Source organism: Borostomias antarcticus (genome assembly GCF_949987555.1).
Source record: "Borostomias antarcticus genome assembly, chromosome: 18".
NCBI lineage: Eukaryota > Metazoa > Chordata > Actinopteri > Stomiiformes > Stomiidae > Borostomias > Borostomias antarcticus.
In genome coordinates this window covers 17,256,327-17,269,136 of record NC_140251.1, presented here as the reverse complement: position 1 = coordinate 17,269,136, position 12,810 = coordinate 17,256,327, and the positions used below count along the sequence as shown (strand labels likewise).

At 48.5% G+C, this 12,810-nt stretch overlaps 1 protein-coding gene across 1 annotated transcript in view; it reads left to right on the top strand.

The window, feature by feature from the left end:
- The first annotated feature begins 2,615 nt into the window (after positions 1–2,615).
- LOC311320951 (low-density lipoprotein receptor-related protein 5-like) overlaps positions 2,616–12,810 on the top strand; it is a 32,334-nt gene continuing 22,139 nt past the window's right edge. The window contains 4 exon segments of the mRNA XM_084452818.1: positions 2,616–2,777; positions 7,691–7,891; positions 8,007–8,223; positions 12,586–12,783. Of these exon segments, the coding sequence (XP_084308944.1) occupies positions 2,693–2,777; positions 7,691–7,891; positions 8,007–8,223; positions 12,586–12,783 (701 nt within the window). The 5' untranslated portion in view covers positions 2,616–2,692.

The following is a 12,810-nucleotide window of genomic DNA, read 5'->3' as shown; positions in this document are numbered from 1 at the left end:
TTGGTGGTGGTCCGACACCTTTAGAACAAGCACTCCAGGGGGGCTGCTCTTACGTCGAAGTGGGGGGGGACGAGGGGAAAAACATGGGTTCCATTATGAACTAACTCATGTGAGAACAGTTCTTGGCGTCAGAAGATGGTTTTTATGTTGAGTTTCTCTTGTGCTTGTTTAAACCCTCCTTGTTCCTCTGCCTTCTAGGTTCAGACATCCATTACTCTGGATGTTATGACCCCTCCTCCTTCCCCACTACCAGGTTCTCAAGGGAACCAGCCTAGATCTACACAAACTCCAGTTTCCAAACCACTCTCTATGGCCAGGCCAACAGCAGTCAAACTGCTTCCCCGGGCTACGCTGCTTGCTGAGTAAAAGTGGGGTTTAATGGAAAAGAAGAAAACATTCATTGTTTTCATGTTGATTTTAGTCTTTTACAAGTAAGCACTCCATAACTTTTTATAACTGTTGTCTACCGACCACTCCACTGTTCTGACCCAAACAGCTCTGTACAGCTGGTCCAGATGATAGCTTATCCCTTTCACTCTCCAACACAGTTCCAGTGACTATGGAAGCTTAAAGGATAAGTTCACTATTTGGGACCTTAGACCCTATTTTGTGGCGAGTCTACCATGAAACCTGAAACAGAGACCATCATTTCACTGATTGTTCCAGTATTGAGCTAGCTGCAGTTTTTCGATAGGTTCTTACTGGTTTACAATGGAAGTCAATGGGGCACTCATAAATGCGTTGGAAAAACTATGGTGAATGTGCTTTTCTGAAACGGGAAGCACAGGGTGTAATCTTCCAGGGTGTAATCTCCTGTGGAATGTATTGCAATCCAAATATTTTGACATGCTTGGCATGGCTTGGACATCAGCATACTCCCGACACTTTGTTTTCTCGGCTCCTACGGAGAACTAAAGTATGTTGGATGATAAATCTTAGCATGGAGGGTGCACAGACAAGTAGGCTACACACAGTCACAATGGGAGGCATGCGGACACCCTCTGATGATGAAATGTACGTCACACGGACCCTGGCACCCTTGACACGGAAAATATCACCAGGGCTTAAAATGAACCCCTATGTCCGCAGCTGTTGGGTTCCGCGTCCGTTTGGGAGTATAACCACGGCTTTATTCAGTATGAGACCGGTCAGCGCAGATGGCTCCCACTCCATTAGTAAGACTATCCACGAATAGGCTGCGAATCATGATGGCATAATATTATATAACAGAGTGATTTCAGACTGCTCTCCAGTTCGACTGGTCATGAGTTTGTCCCACCATCGAGCTCGGACTGTCAGGTGAGAATGAGAGACAGCAGGAAATCACAGCCTTCAGGTCACGCAATATTCCTTCAGAATCTTCTGGGGCCCGAGGACCCGGTAGCAGCAGGGGGTTTTAGCGATAAGCTGTCCGACATGATGCCTGTGCAAGCCCATTGTTTGGAGAGCGCCTGTCCCAGGTGGAACTGGTTACGGAGTGAGGGGTATTTGTTACACTCAGTCGTGGGTATATTACTGCAAAGCCCGATATTTATAAGCAGTGGAGACCAATGGGAGCAGGGCTTTTTTGTATTTGTGGGGAAAGGCCTGCAGATCAAAGGCAGAGCCGAGGGGTATATTGCGCAGGTGACTGTAAAGACATGTTTCATTATGGCATATTTCTCTGGGCTGGGAATCGCTGCCCAGCTCACTCACACGCACAAAGAGAAGAACATATGCTTTTACTTTCCCTCGCTTTAGAGTTGAAGCCAATTGGAGAACCTTAGCATTCATCAGCATTCTTCGAGCTCCACTCACTCACTCACTCACTCACTCACCCCCTCTCTCTCTCTCTCTCTCTCTCTCTCTCTTTCTCTCTCTCTCTATCTCGTTGCCAGGATATTGGCACAATCTTCTATGTTTGCAGAGCTGCCCGGGGTCTTGTAACAAAATGAAAATTAAAAGCATTTCTCATTACAGTATACTGCTTTTCTGGTAGTGCCTTGTGTTAGAGGGTTAGAGTTGACGGGTAGAAAGTTGAATTGTTACTTGAACATCTGCAGACTGTCGACAAATAAAGTGTCACTGAAACGTTACAGGGTATGGGAAGATTATAGGATTTTCAACTCTCTCTCTCCGTCATTGTATGTCCCAGACAGGTGGGGTCACCTGTTCATCTAAAGAGACAGGAGTCTCTCCTTGTTAAACAGAATATAGGTCTGACTGTGGCCCACAGGAGCAATACATTACATTACATTACAGTCATTTAGCAGACGCTTTTATCCAAAGCACCTAGCAATAATTGCATTTAACATAGGAAAGGCCAATGTACTACTACTTGACAGAACTCACAAGTGCATCTTCTTTCGCCTTGGAGCACACGCCAGGGATTGTATTAGTTGAGTGTGGTAGGCTAGTTCACATTGGTTATCATATCCACAAATCTCAATCAGCACAATAACTATTAGGGAACAACGCATTTTCACAGTGGTGGTATTTCAAAAGAATCAAATACAATGTAATAGGCCCATCACACCAATCGGTAAAACCGAGTGTTTTACGTCTGTCTGGTGACGTCACCCGGTTTCCTCTGTCATTCCCCTGAGCGCCTCTCCGCAGTAGAGCGGGCTGGAGCAGAGAGCAGCGGCCAAGACACCCGCACGGATTCCCAACTTTCTTCAGCACAAATATCCCTAAGAATGGAGTCGGAATTATGGAATTAAAGCAGAGAGCACTTGCAATGGGTGTTTTACTTGCAGGATTACTGCTTTTTAGTAGTTTGCTCTCGATAGTTCATGGTAAGTAGGCTGTTCTAGTTTTGCTCCTAGGCTACTGCGCTCGAAGGTGGTGAAGTTCTAACATGGTTATAACATGGACCCTGAACAGTGTGTGGAGTGGGGAAGGAATAGCTTATGCTACGACATGCTAAGGCATATTTAGCCTATGTCTATTTTACAATACATTTATCTTTTGGATGTAAGCTATATATTACGTTTGGAGCCTTTTATAAAAGTTATAGGCAATAACCTGTGGCACAACGTAGCGTAACGTATTGAAGGCGATCGTGCACTGTGTGACGTGTGCTATCGTTTTTATGAATAGGCCTTTACTATAACTTTACTATAACTTTGCCAGATACGCTTTAAGACACTTTATGACTTCTGTCCCGAGAAGCGATTGAGAAGTGTATTTGAGAGTATTTCGTGTGTTCAGAGGCCTCGCCACACCGCGAACCGATCGATCTCCGGTGTCGGGTGTCAGAAGAGCTCTTTCTGCTTCCAAAATAATGTTGATCTTGGAAAGCACATAGTAGTGTAGCCCATTTTTATTAAGTTATGAAAAAGAAACTTACTTTAAATGTATTTTTCTCTTAAATAGGCTACTGCACTTGATTTATTTGTATCAAACTGTATACCTTAACACAGCTGATGAATAGAAGGCAAATGTGTACTACCATAGCCTAATTATTACAACAGTGTAGCCCATTACAACAATGTGTGCACCTTCAATGCATGCTGACATGAGTAGCTTCATTTCCTAGGAATAAGATTTCCTGGGATGGCAGATTTCCTGGGCGCTTCTTTATATTTTGGCTTCTACTTAGGTCTTTGTACAATAATGAAATATTGTATGGTTTACACAGCTGTTTCCCAAGATTCGACTTTTGGGTTTTTCTCTACGATTTTTTTCTTTTCAAAATCTTTGCAGGGAATAAATGTGCCTTTTCTAGGATTTTTTTCTGCAATATGCTGTAATGCTTTTGTCTGAGGCTAAATAGAAGTTTGGCTGATCATTTTCAAATACGTTTTTTTTTTGTTCCTGAAAATTGCTGGCAAATATATGGTTTAGGGTTTAGATACAGTATTTGCAAATTGTCATTTATCACAAAGAAAATATAAATGTATTCATCCTCAATTTAGTTATTTTTTATTAACATTGCTTTGCTGGTAACCCCCTGGTTATTATGATTCACATATAGACTAGTTATATAGAATATATAGGCCTGCTATAGTTATATCAATCCATAGTAATATCCACATAGGTCTTCTTTATTCCAATCGTCCCATCTATAGACTGTTCATGTGTTCCTTGTGTGGAATAAGCAGTAGCCAGTGTATCAGAGAGAAGCTGGGAGTGACTGTGGCTTTGAAGGTATGTAGAGAGGGGGTGAGAGGATGTAACACACACTTCACGCTCACAGGCTAAAACACAGAACTAGTGTCAATAACACTGAGTCAAGCTCCCAGAGTCAAACTGGAGATTGAGCTGTGTGTCTCTGCGCGTGTGTGAGTGACAAAGATTGACCTGTTTCACAAATTAAAAAAGGGCTTAAGACACACAATACACTTATTGAAATACTTCCTCATACCTCCTTTCACTTTCTGTGGTCTTATTTTACCCATAAGTTCCCTGTTCTTGTGAATGTGGGATTTATTAAGCCTGTTCTTTGAAGAGCAATATACCTCACACACAACTTATCCTTTCACACAGCACTACATGTAAAACCTATCCTTTAACACTTCATGTAAAACTCCTGGCATTAAAGGGGAGTTGGAATGGAAAGACGAGAATGAACCTTTTCCTTGACGTTTCTCTCTGGAAATATGAGCAGGTTATTTGTTTCATTTGAATGCAGCCAAGTATGTAGAGAGTTCAGCTGAGAGGAAGTCTGGTGTAGGAGGCTGCCCTGACTCCCCTTGGGTCTGTCCTTTCCCCTCACACACACACACACACATTCAAACATTCACACACACACACACACACATTCACACACACACATACACATACACACACACACATACACATACACACACACTATTTCTCTCAATCCCCATAACATCTTTTCCTCCGCTTCCCTCTCCCCAACAATCACACACACCCAGACACCACAGACACACACACACACACACACACACACACACACACACACACACACACACACACACACACACACACACAGTCAGACACCTCACATCCCACCGCACTCGCTGATAAGGCTTAAAGGGAGGAAGCTGTTGGTCTTCCTCCCAACCAGAACAAAACAAGACTAGAAAGAAGAGGGGAGGGAATATAGGAGGCTATAGTCTTTTTCAAGATGGGGGGGGGGGGGTGTTATCCTAGAACCATAGAAGTTGTTTTTACCCCCCCCCCCCTTTTCAGGGCACTTCTGAGGCTCGTAGAGCAACCAGCCACCCCTCCCCCTTGGCCCCTCCTCTCTCTCTCTCTCTCTCTCTCTCTCTCTCTCTCTCTCTCTCTCTCTCTCTCTGATTGGTAATCCCAGTGACAAGCTCAGACTCCTCAGCTGTTCCTTTGTGCTCCTCTCGCTCCTCACCAGCGCCCCGGACCCAGGTGCTCCTCCTCCAGCCCCTTTCAGGAGGAGGCGAGGCTGGCGGCTCGTAGCCTCGTAGCTTAGCAGCTCCAACATTATGGGATGTACCCGTCAGAGAGAGATGTGTGTCAAGAGTCAGGACTGAGGTCCTTGGCTTGGACAGTTGCACAATAACAGTCCAAACCCTAAACAGACAGAGATTCTGAGATTGTGTACTGTATGTGTGTGTATGTGTGTGTGTGTACCCGTGTGTGTGTGTGTGGGCACGTGTGCGCATCTTGTTCAGGTGCTTTTTGACTGAGGCGCTCTCCCCCTCTTCAGTGGTGTAATAGCTCAGTCTGTTGGGTGGGTGGTGAAGTTTAGAATTACTCCTAATCTGTTGTTATGACACTAAACAACGCCACGCCACATCTCCAGATGGCTGTGTACTAGGGTTATATTATATAAGCTATGTTATGTTATATATATGTTATATATGTTAATAGACCGCAGACTTGATCGCTCTGCCGGTTCGAGCCGGTCGGACACGACGGTCCGAATCAGGTCGGACACGACGGCTCTCGCATTCCTGAGAGCGAGTGTTGGTGCCCTGGGGCCGCCCGTGGCTGTTCGGGAGAGAGCCGGCATTGTTAGTTTGATAGGGCGTGAGATGGACGGCTGGCCCGGTCAGGGGCGGGGCGGCGCGCATGTGTTCATGTGCGTTCGGCCTCGAGGCGCCACGCTCGCCGATCCGGTGTGTCCGGCCGGTTCACTCGTCCACCTCCGCCGTGCCTCTGGAGGACCTGGGAGACCCCCCCCCCCCCCGCCCCCCCGCCTAGGACGAGCGTGATGACGAGCGATGACTTTTCACGTGTGACGAATGCCATCCAGGTGATTTGTAAGTCAGTGATCGTCTGGTTTGGTCTGATCTGGTCTGCAGTGTGTGGTCAGTCAGGCCTGCGGAGCTCGCCAGCCTCTGGTCTCTATTCCCAGGGCTCATAAAGACCGCAGCTGTTGAGGGGAGCTTTGGACGGAATAATCCCCACTGTTATGTATTCACTGGGGGATGAGGTGTCAGGAATCCTCCCTGATGGCTTTTGGTGGTCTAGGGCTCAGACTCCCTCAAACTCTGGTGACTCTCTGTCTCTTCTCTCTTTATATCTTCCCCTCCTCTCTCTAAATCTTCCTCTCTTTCTCTTCATCCTCTCTCTCTCTGTCTCTCTCTATCTCTCTCTCTCTCTCACACATAGTATTAGCATTATTTTATTTGTCACATGCGGAAATGCCTTGGCGGTGTTTGTTTTAAGTTGAAAGTGTTTGTGGTTTAGCATCAGCCTAACAATGTGAACTTGTTATTATACGAAGGTGTATTTGTGGTGCAGCAGTAGCCTGTGTGTTATTAGAAGAGCCTGGTGGTACTGGTAGCTAGCATTCCTCTAGTTTTCGGCCCCTGCAGGCAGTGATACTGTTCCCATTGTGCTGTGCTGAGGTTCTGTAGGTCACACCTCTCCTCTTTCACATCCGACCTGTAGCCTGCCATACCTGGGAAGAGAGGATCTAGCTGGCAGATATTAGCCGATTTATGAAATAGACAAAGACTCTAACTTTGAACTAGTTCGTAAGATCTCTCCGGGTTTATCCTGACACTCGCTATTGCGAATTGTCATCTACATTACTGCACACAACACACACACACACACGCAAGGGGCATGAGCAGCATTGCGATCCAAGTGTACCTCCGACAACACAGACGCGGAGTCCGCATTCTCTGCGCCGTCGAGATCGACTATGTTAGACGCACTCTTAGTCAAAGCCCGAGGATCTGAGGGGAAGTGAGGGGTTGAGTTTGATGTGTGTGATTTATGGATCAACAGCTCAGCTCGGCTCACGGGCCCCGCGGTCCTTCCCTCGCTAGCCCAGAGCCAGGGTTGCTGTTCAGAGGACATGTAGACAGCGCTGTAAATTGCGGTTAGTCTGGGTCTCTACCCCCGTTTCAGGAAACAGACAGGAAGTCATCCCGAGGAGCAGTGGGAGCTCGGCTCCGATTGGTTCCTTCGTCCCCGGTCTGATGTTCATGCCAGCTTCGTCTGATTTCACCTGTGATCAGGAAGCTAGAGGTCTGGGTTCAAGGCCGTGCTAGTCTGTCGCGTATTGTTACGTTTGTATGTGAAATAAAGGCTACTGTGGCGTTTCAGACCTTTTCTGCTTTCTCACACCAACTGTAGACCTGTGGTAAATGATATATACAATCATATATACTGAGCTACAGCAGTGTGTGTGTGTGTTTGTGTTTCTATGTGTATGTTGATGTGTGTCTGCGGGCAGGTTTGTGTGTGCGCACACAAGTATGTTTTTTTTTCTCCCATCTCAAGCCGCCTATAACCATCGTACTTTATTTCCCAGGAACCCCCTTGCTGCTGTTCGCGAACCGTCGGGACGTGAGGCTGGTGGACGCGGAGGTCGGGAGGGCGGAGTCCGCCGTGGTGGTCAGCGACCTGGAGGACGCCGCCGCCGTCGACTTCCTTTACTCCGAGGGCCTCATCTTCTGGACCGACGTCAGCGAGGAGGCCATCAAACAGACGTTCTACAACCAGTCCACCAACTGTAAGCTTGAGAAATTACGTTACGTTTCTTTCCAAAACCCTATGGAATTTCAAGGAGTTCTCATCACATGAGTGTAGTAAACGTGAACATGACCCCTGACCCCCCCCTGTTGCAGCTGTGAAGGAGGCGTTGGGTACCGGTCAGACTGTGGTGGTCTCAGGTTTGGACTCGCCCGATGGCCTGGCCTGTGATTGGCTGGGGCGGAAACTCTACTGGACTGACTCGGAGACCAACCGGATCGAGGTGGCCAATCTAGACGGGACATCCCGGAAGGTTCTCTTCTGGCAGGACCTGGACCAGCCCCGGGCCATCGCCCTGAACCCCGCCCACCGGTGAGCACCGCGCGCTGGCCCGACGCCTGACCGACACACCGGGGCTACGGCACGGAGACGATCCAGTCACACTTCGTTAGGACGGCTCCCTAGAATGTATTCACGCTCAAACCTAACCCTCACTTGTGCTCATATGCTTGTAAAACTAGTATAAGAGGGTAGTGGTTTCTGGTATAAATACCGATTTAATATCACTCTTTAATATCAAACACTCCTCCCAGAGCGGCCATCGCTGTTTACTCAAGTGTTCTTGGCCTCGCTCTGTCTGTGGGGGGGGGGGGGGGGGGGTCCTCAGGAAGCCCCTCGGTCCGTGCGGAGGTATTTATGGCTCGCCTATGGATCCGCTGGAGAGGCGCGGAGGTGGGAAGCCTGCGAGTCAGCAGAGTGTGTGCTTCCTGCCGTTGTGTTGTGTGTGTGACCTCTCTCCTCCCAGGGTCCCGCGGTTCTAATTCAGGTTCACGTTCGCTCCGCGTCCCCCGGGCGCGAGGCCGTCTTTACCCTCCGTACGACCTGGGAAAGCCCGTCGCTTCGTCAGCGGAAAGAGCGCGACCTCGGGGACACTCTCGAGCTGACAGATTTATTGTGAATAGAATAGAATAGAATACAATACAATAGAATCGTGTCGGTAGCTTAGAAGAGTGACCGCGGAGAAGTGTGGACTCAGCCAACATATTTACAAGGCCAAGGCTATGTGCCGTTTTCAAATATTCTTCTACGCCAACATGTGGACTTCAAACTCTAGAACTTGGCGTTTTGTAACTGATTAACATTCGTATTTGAGCATGAAAGCAAAGGTTGGGTTCGGCCTCGGGTTTGCTCATGCCTGGCAGTGATGGACGACTGGGCTGTTTCTTCATCGCGAGGTTTTGATAGTGTGTTGTGTTCAACTCGCACCACCTTCTGTGACCGATTACTCTCTTCAAAGTCACTTTGCAAAACACACACCGATTTGCATATCACAATGAATCACTAATAGCAGGCGCTCTGCATGGAGCCCTGCTCCAGACCTCTAGAGGCAGCAGGGGGGTTCTGTCTGATATTATATAACAGCCTGATATTCACCTGGCATGTGTGGTATGCAAATGAGCTCTGGAGTGTCTCTCAAACCTGGCTGGCCTAGGTCTGGGTTTGGGTCTTAGTCTGGGCCTGGGTCTGGGCCTGGGTCTGAGTCTAGGTCTGGGTCTTAGTCTGGGTACCTGGGTCTTAGTCTGGGTCTTAGTCTGGGCCTGGGTCTGGGCCTGGGTCTGAGTCTAGGTCTGGGTCTTAGTCTGGGTCTTAGTCTGGGTACCTGGGTCTTAGTCTGGGTACCTGGGTCTTAGTCTGGGCCTGGGTCTGAGTCTAGGTCTGGGTCTTAGTCTGGGTCTTAGTCTGGGCCTGGGTCTTAGTCTGGGTCTGGGCCTGGGTCTGAGTCTAGGTCTGGGTCTTAGTCTGGGTCTTAGTCTGGGTACCTGGGTCTTAGTCTGGGTCTGGGTCTTAGTCTGGGTACCTGGGTCGGGCCTGGGCCTGGGTCTTAGTCTGGGTACCTAGGTCTATTCTGGGTCTGGGTCTGCTTTACCCTCCTTGGCCTTTTAAACGTCTTAATTCCTCGACAGCCCAGCCATTGTTCTACCTGCTCTTTGTTCCAGCTGTAACTGAATTCTAATGGAGGCAGAGAGAGGGAGAGAGAGATGAGGGAGAAAGAGAGAGAGATGAGGGAGAAAGAGAGAGAGAGAGAGAGAGAGAGAGATGAGGGAGAAAGAGAGAGAGATGAGGGAGAAAGAGAGAGAGAGAGAGGTGAGGGAGAAAGAGAGAGAGAGAGATGAGGGAGAGAGAGAGATGAGGGAGAAAGAGAGAGAGAGAGAGAGAGATGAGGGAGAGAGAGATGAGGGAGAGAGAGAGAGAGATGAGGGAGAGAGAGAGAGAGAGAGAGAGAGAGAGAGATGAGGGAGAAAGAGAGAGAGAGAGATGAGGGGGAGAGAGAGAGAGAGAGATGAGGGGGAGAGAGAGAGAGAGAGAGAGAGATGAGGGAGAAAGAGAGAGAGAGAGAGATGAGGGGGAGAGAGAGGTGAGGGAAGCTCTTAATTGTGAAAGATGCTGTTGAGCAGTCAGACCCTGGCTGGTGTAATGGGCTTGGTCTCTGGAGTGAAAGGGTGCTGGTTTTCATGCTTGGTCTCCCAGCTGCTCTGAGGCTTGAGAAGTGTTTCCGCTGGTGACATGCTCACTGTCGCTCCTTCCACATGCTAAATGAGTAATCTGTCTCTCTCTCTCTCCATCTCTCTCTCTCTCTCTCTCTCTCTCTCTCTCCCCTCTTTCTTGCTCTTTCTTTTATTCTCCCTTGCTCTCTCAGCCACCCCATTTTCTCTCTCTCTCTTTCTCTCTCTCTTTTTCTCTCCCTCTCTCTCTCGCGCTCCAAACTCTCGTTTCCTGGCCTGTAATTGTTTTTTCTACCCCGTTGGACAAAGGAATGCTAAACTGTTCTGTGGTATAAACTGTGTCAGTTGGTGCGCAGTGTTGTCGGGTTTTAATCAGCCACTAGCAGCTCTTTGACCGGGGCCATCCATTCTACACGTCAGCTTTTATTCTCCTCAAAGTCTGCCGTTGGAAGGAATGAAATATCTTTGCTTACATTGGCTCTTGTCGGCACATGCAACGTCTGAGAGGGAGCTAAAAGTACAGAACGGCGTATATATATCCATGTTTGGTGGTGTTTCAGAATGCAACACTCTCTAGCCCATCTCTCACCAGGGTCAGATCGGAGGAATCCCCTTCATTGCGGTTGATGAGCGACGTCAGGGGCAGCTCAGGAACTGTTATTGTAATCTTTACAGTGACAGGAATGGGGGGGGGGGGGGTATCTGCTACGGGGCTGACCTTCACATCACAATGGAATACCGCTGGGATAAACGACCCCAAGCCAACCTCGGAACGGCTGCTGCCGACGCACTGGAAGATTTAGCTCCCAGATTAGGTTTAGGTTGTAAACCCCAAGCCCGTTCGTTCTCGGGATTATCTCGCGGAATGTTTTACGTCGTGCGTCCTCCCAAAAAGCGCAGGGGAGGAGGAGCGAGTGAAAGTGGCAGACAGACTGGGTGGAGAGCGTTATTGCAGGGTGTGAGGAAGGAGAGTTGCATACCTGAGAGTGTCCCACATGTGAACTCTGACAGACTACCCACCACACCCTTCCTCCGTCACTCTGGATCCTTCCATTAGCGCCTAGCTGGGGCTCTATCGTAGCTCTGGGGCTCTGAATTCGCCCTAACTGTGGCTCTGCTGTAGCTCTAGCTGTCCCTCTACGTAGCTCTAGCCAGTGAGGTTATATATTAGGCTCTAGCTGTAGCTCTAGCTATGGCTCTATGTATCTCTAGCCAGTGAGGTTATAGATAGATAAGATATAAAGATAAGATAGATAAAGTATTATTTCTGTGTCATACGCCATTTGGCTCCCAGCCTACATGGTTATATATTAGGCTCTAGCCGTAGCGCTAGCGTTAGCTCTAGCCAAGAAGGCTCCATACTAACCTCTAGCTGAGGCTGTAGCCCCTCGGAGGCTGTAGTCGGGCTGTTCGATGGAAAAACAGAGTCAACCACAGACCGCGGGTAACGGGAAACGAGCAGGCTAGGAGTCACACTTTGTTCACATACAGCACTTGGCCATCTTCGATCCTGGTGATTGATGACTACATGTTTTGGCACTGGTGTTCTAACCGTAGTGTTGGTCCCCTGGTCAGATAGAACTCTGTTCTATGTTCTAACCGTAGTGTTGGTCCCCTGGTCAGATAGAACTCTGTTCTATGTTCTAACTGTAGTGTTGGTCCCCTGGTCAGATAGAACTCTGTTCTATGTTCTAACCGTAGTGTTGGTCCCCTGGTCAGATAGAACTCTGTTCTATGTTCTAACCGTAGTGTTGGTCCCCTGGTCAGATAGAACTCTGTTCTATGTTCTAACCGTAGTGTTGGTCCCCTGGTCAGATAGAACTCTGTTCTATGTTCTAACCGTAGTGTTGGTCCCCTGGTCAGATAGAACTCTGTTCTATGTTCTAACCGTAGTGTTGGTCCCCTGGTCAGATAGAACTCTGTTCTATGTTCTAACCGTAGTGTTGGTCCCCTGGTCAGATAGAACTCTGTTCTATGTTCTAACCGTAGTGTTGGTCCCCTGGTCAGATAGAACTCTGTTCTATGTTCTAACCGTAGTGTTGGTCCCCTGGTCAGATAGAACTCTGTTCTATGTTCTAACCGTAGTGTTGGTCCCCTGGTCACATTTGAACTCTGTTCTATGTTCTCCTTTGCAGTCCTCTTTACAAATTTCAAAATGGAGGTCGGGCTAAAAGAGTGAGTTTGACCGAACCGAATGCATTTTGACGACTGACGACTCTCCCCTCCTTAGCTACATGTACTGGACGGACTGGGGGGAGGAGCCAAGGATCGAGCGGGCGGGGATGGACGGCAGCAACAGGAAGATCATCGTGGAGGTGGACATCTACTGGCCGAACGGGCTGACCATCGACCTGGACGAGCAGAAGCTGTACTGGGCCGACGCCAAGCTGAGCTTCATCCACAGAGCCAACCTGGACGGTTCCTCACGGTCAGCAGAACTCCTTCTCTCTGTCTG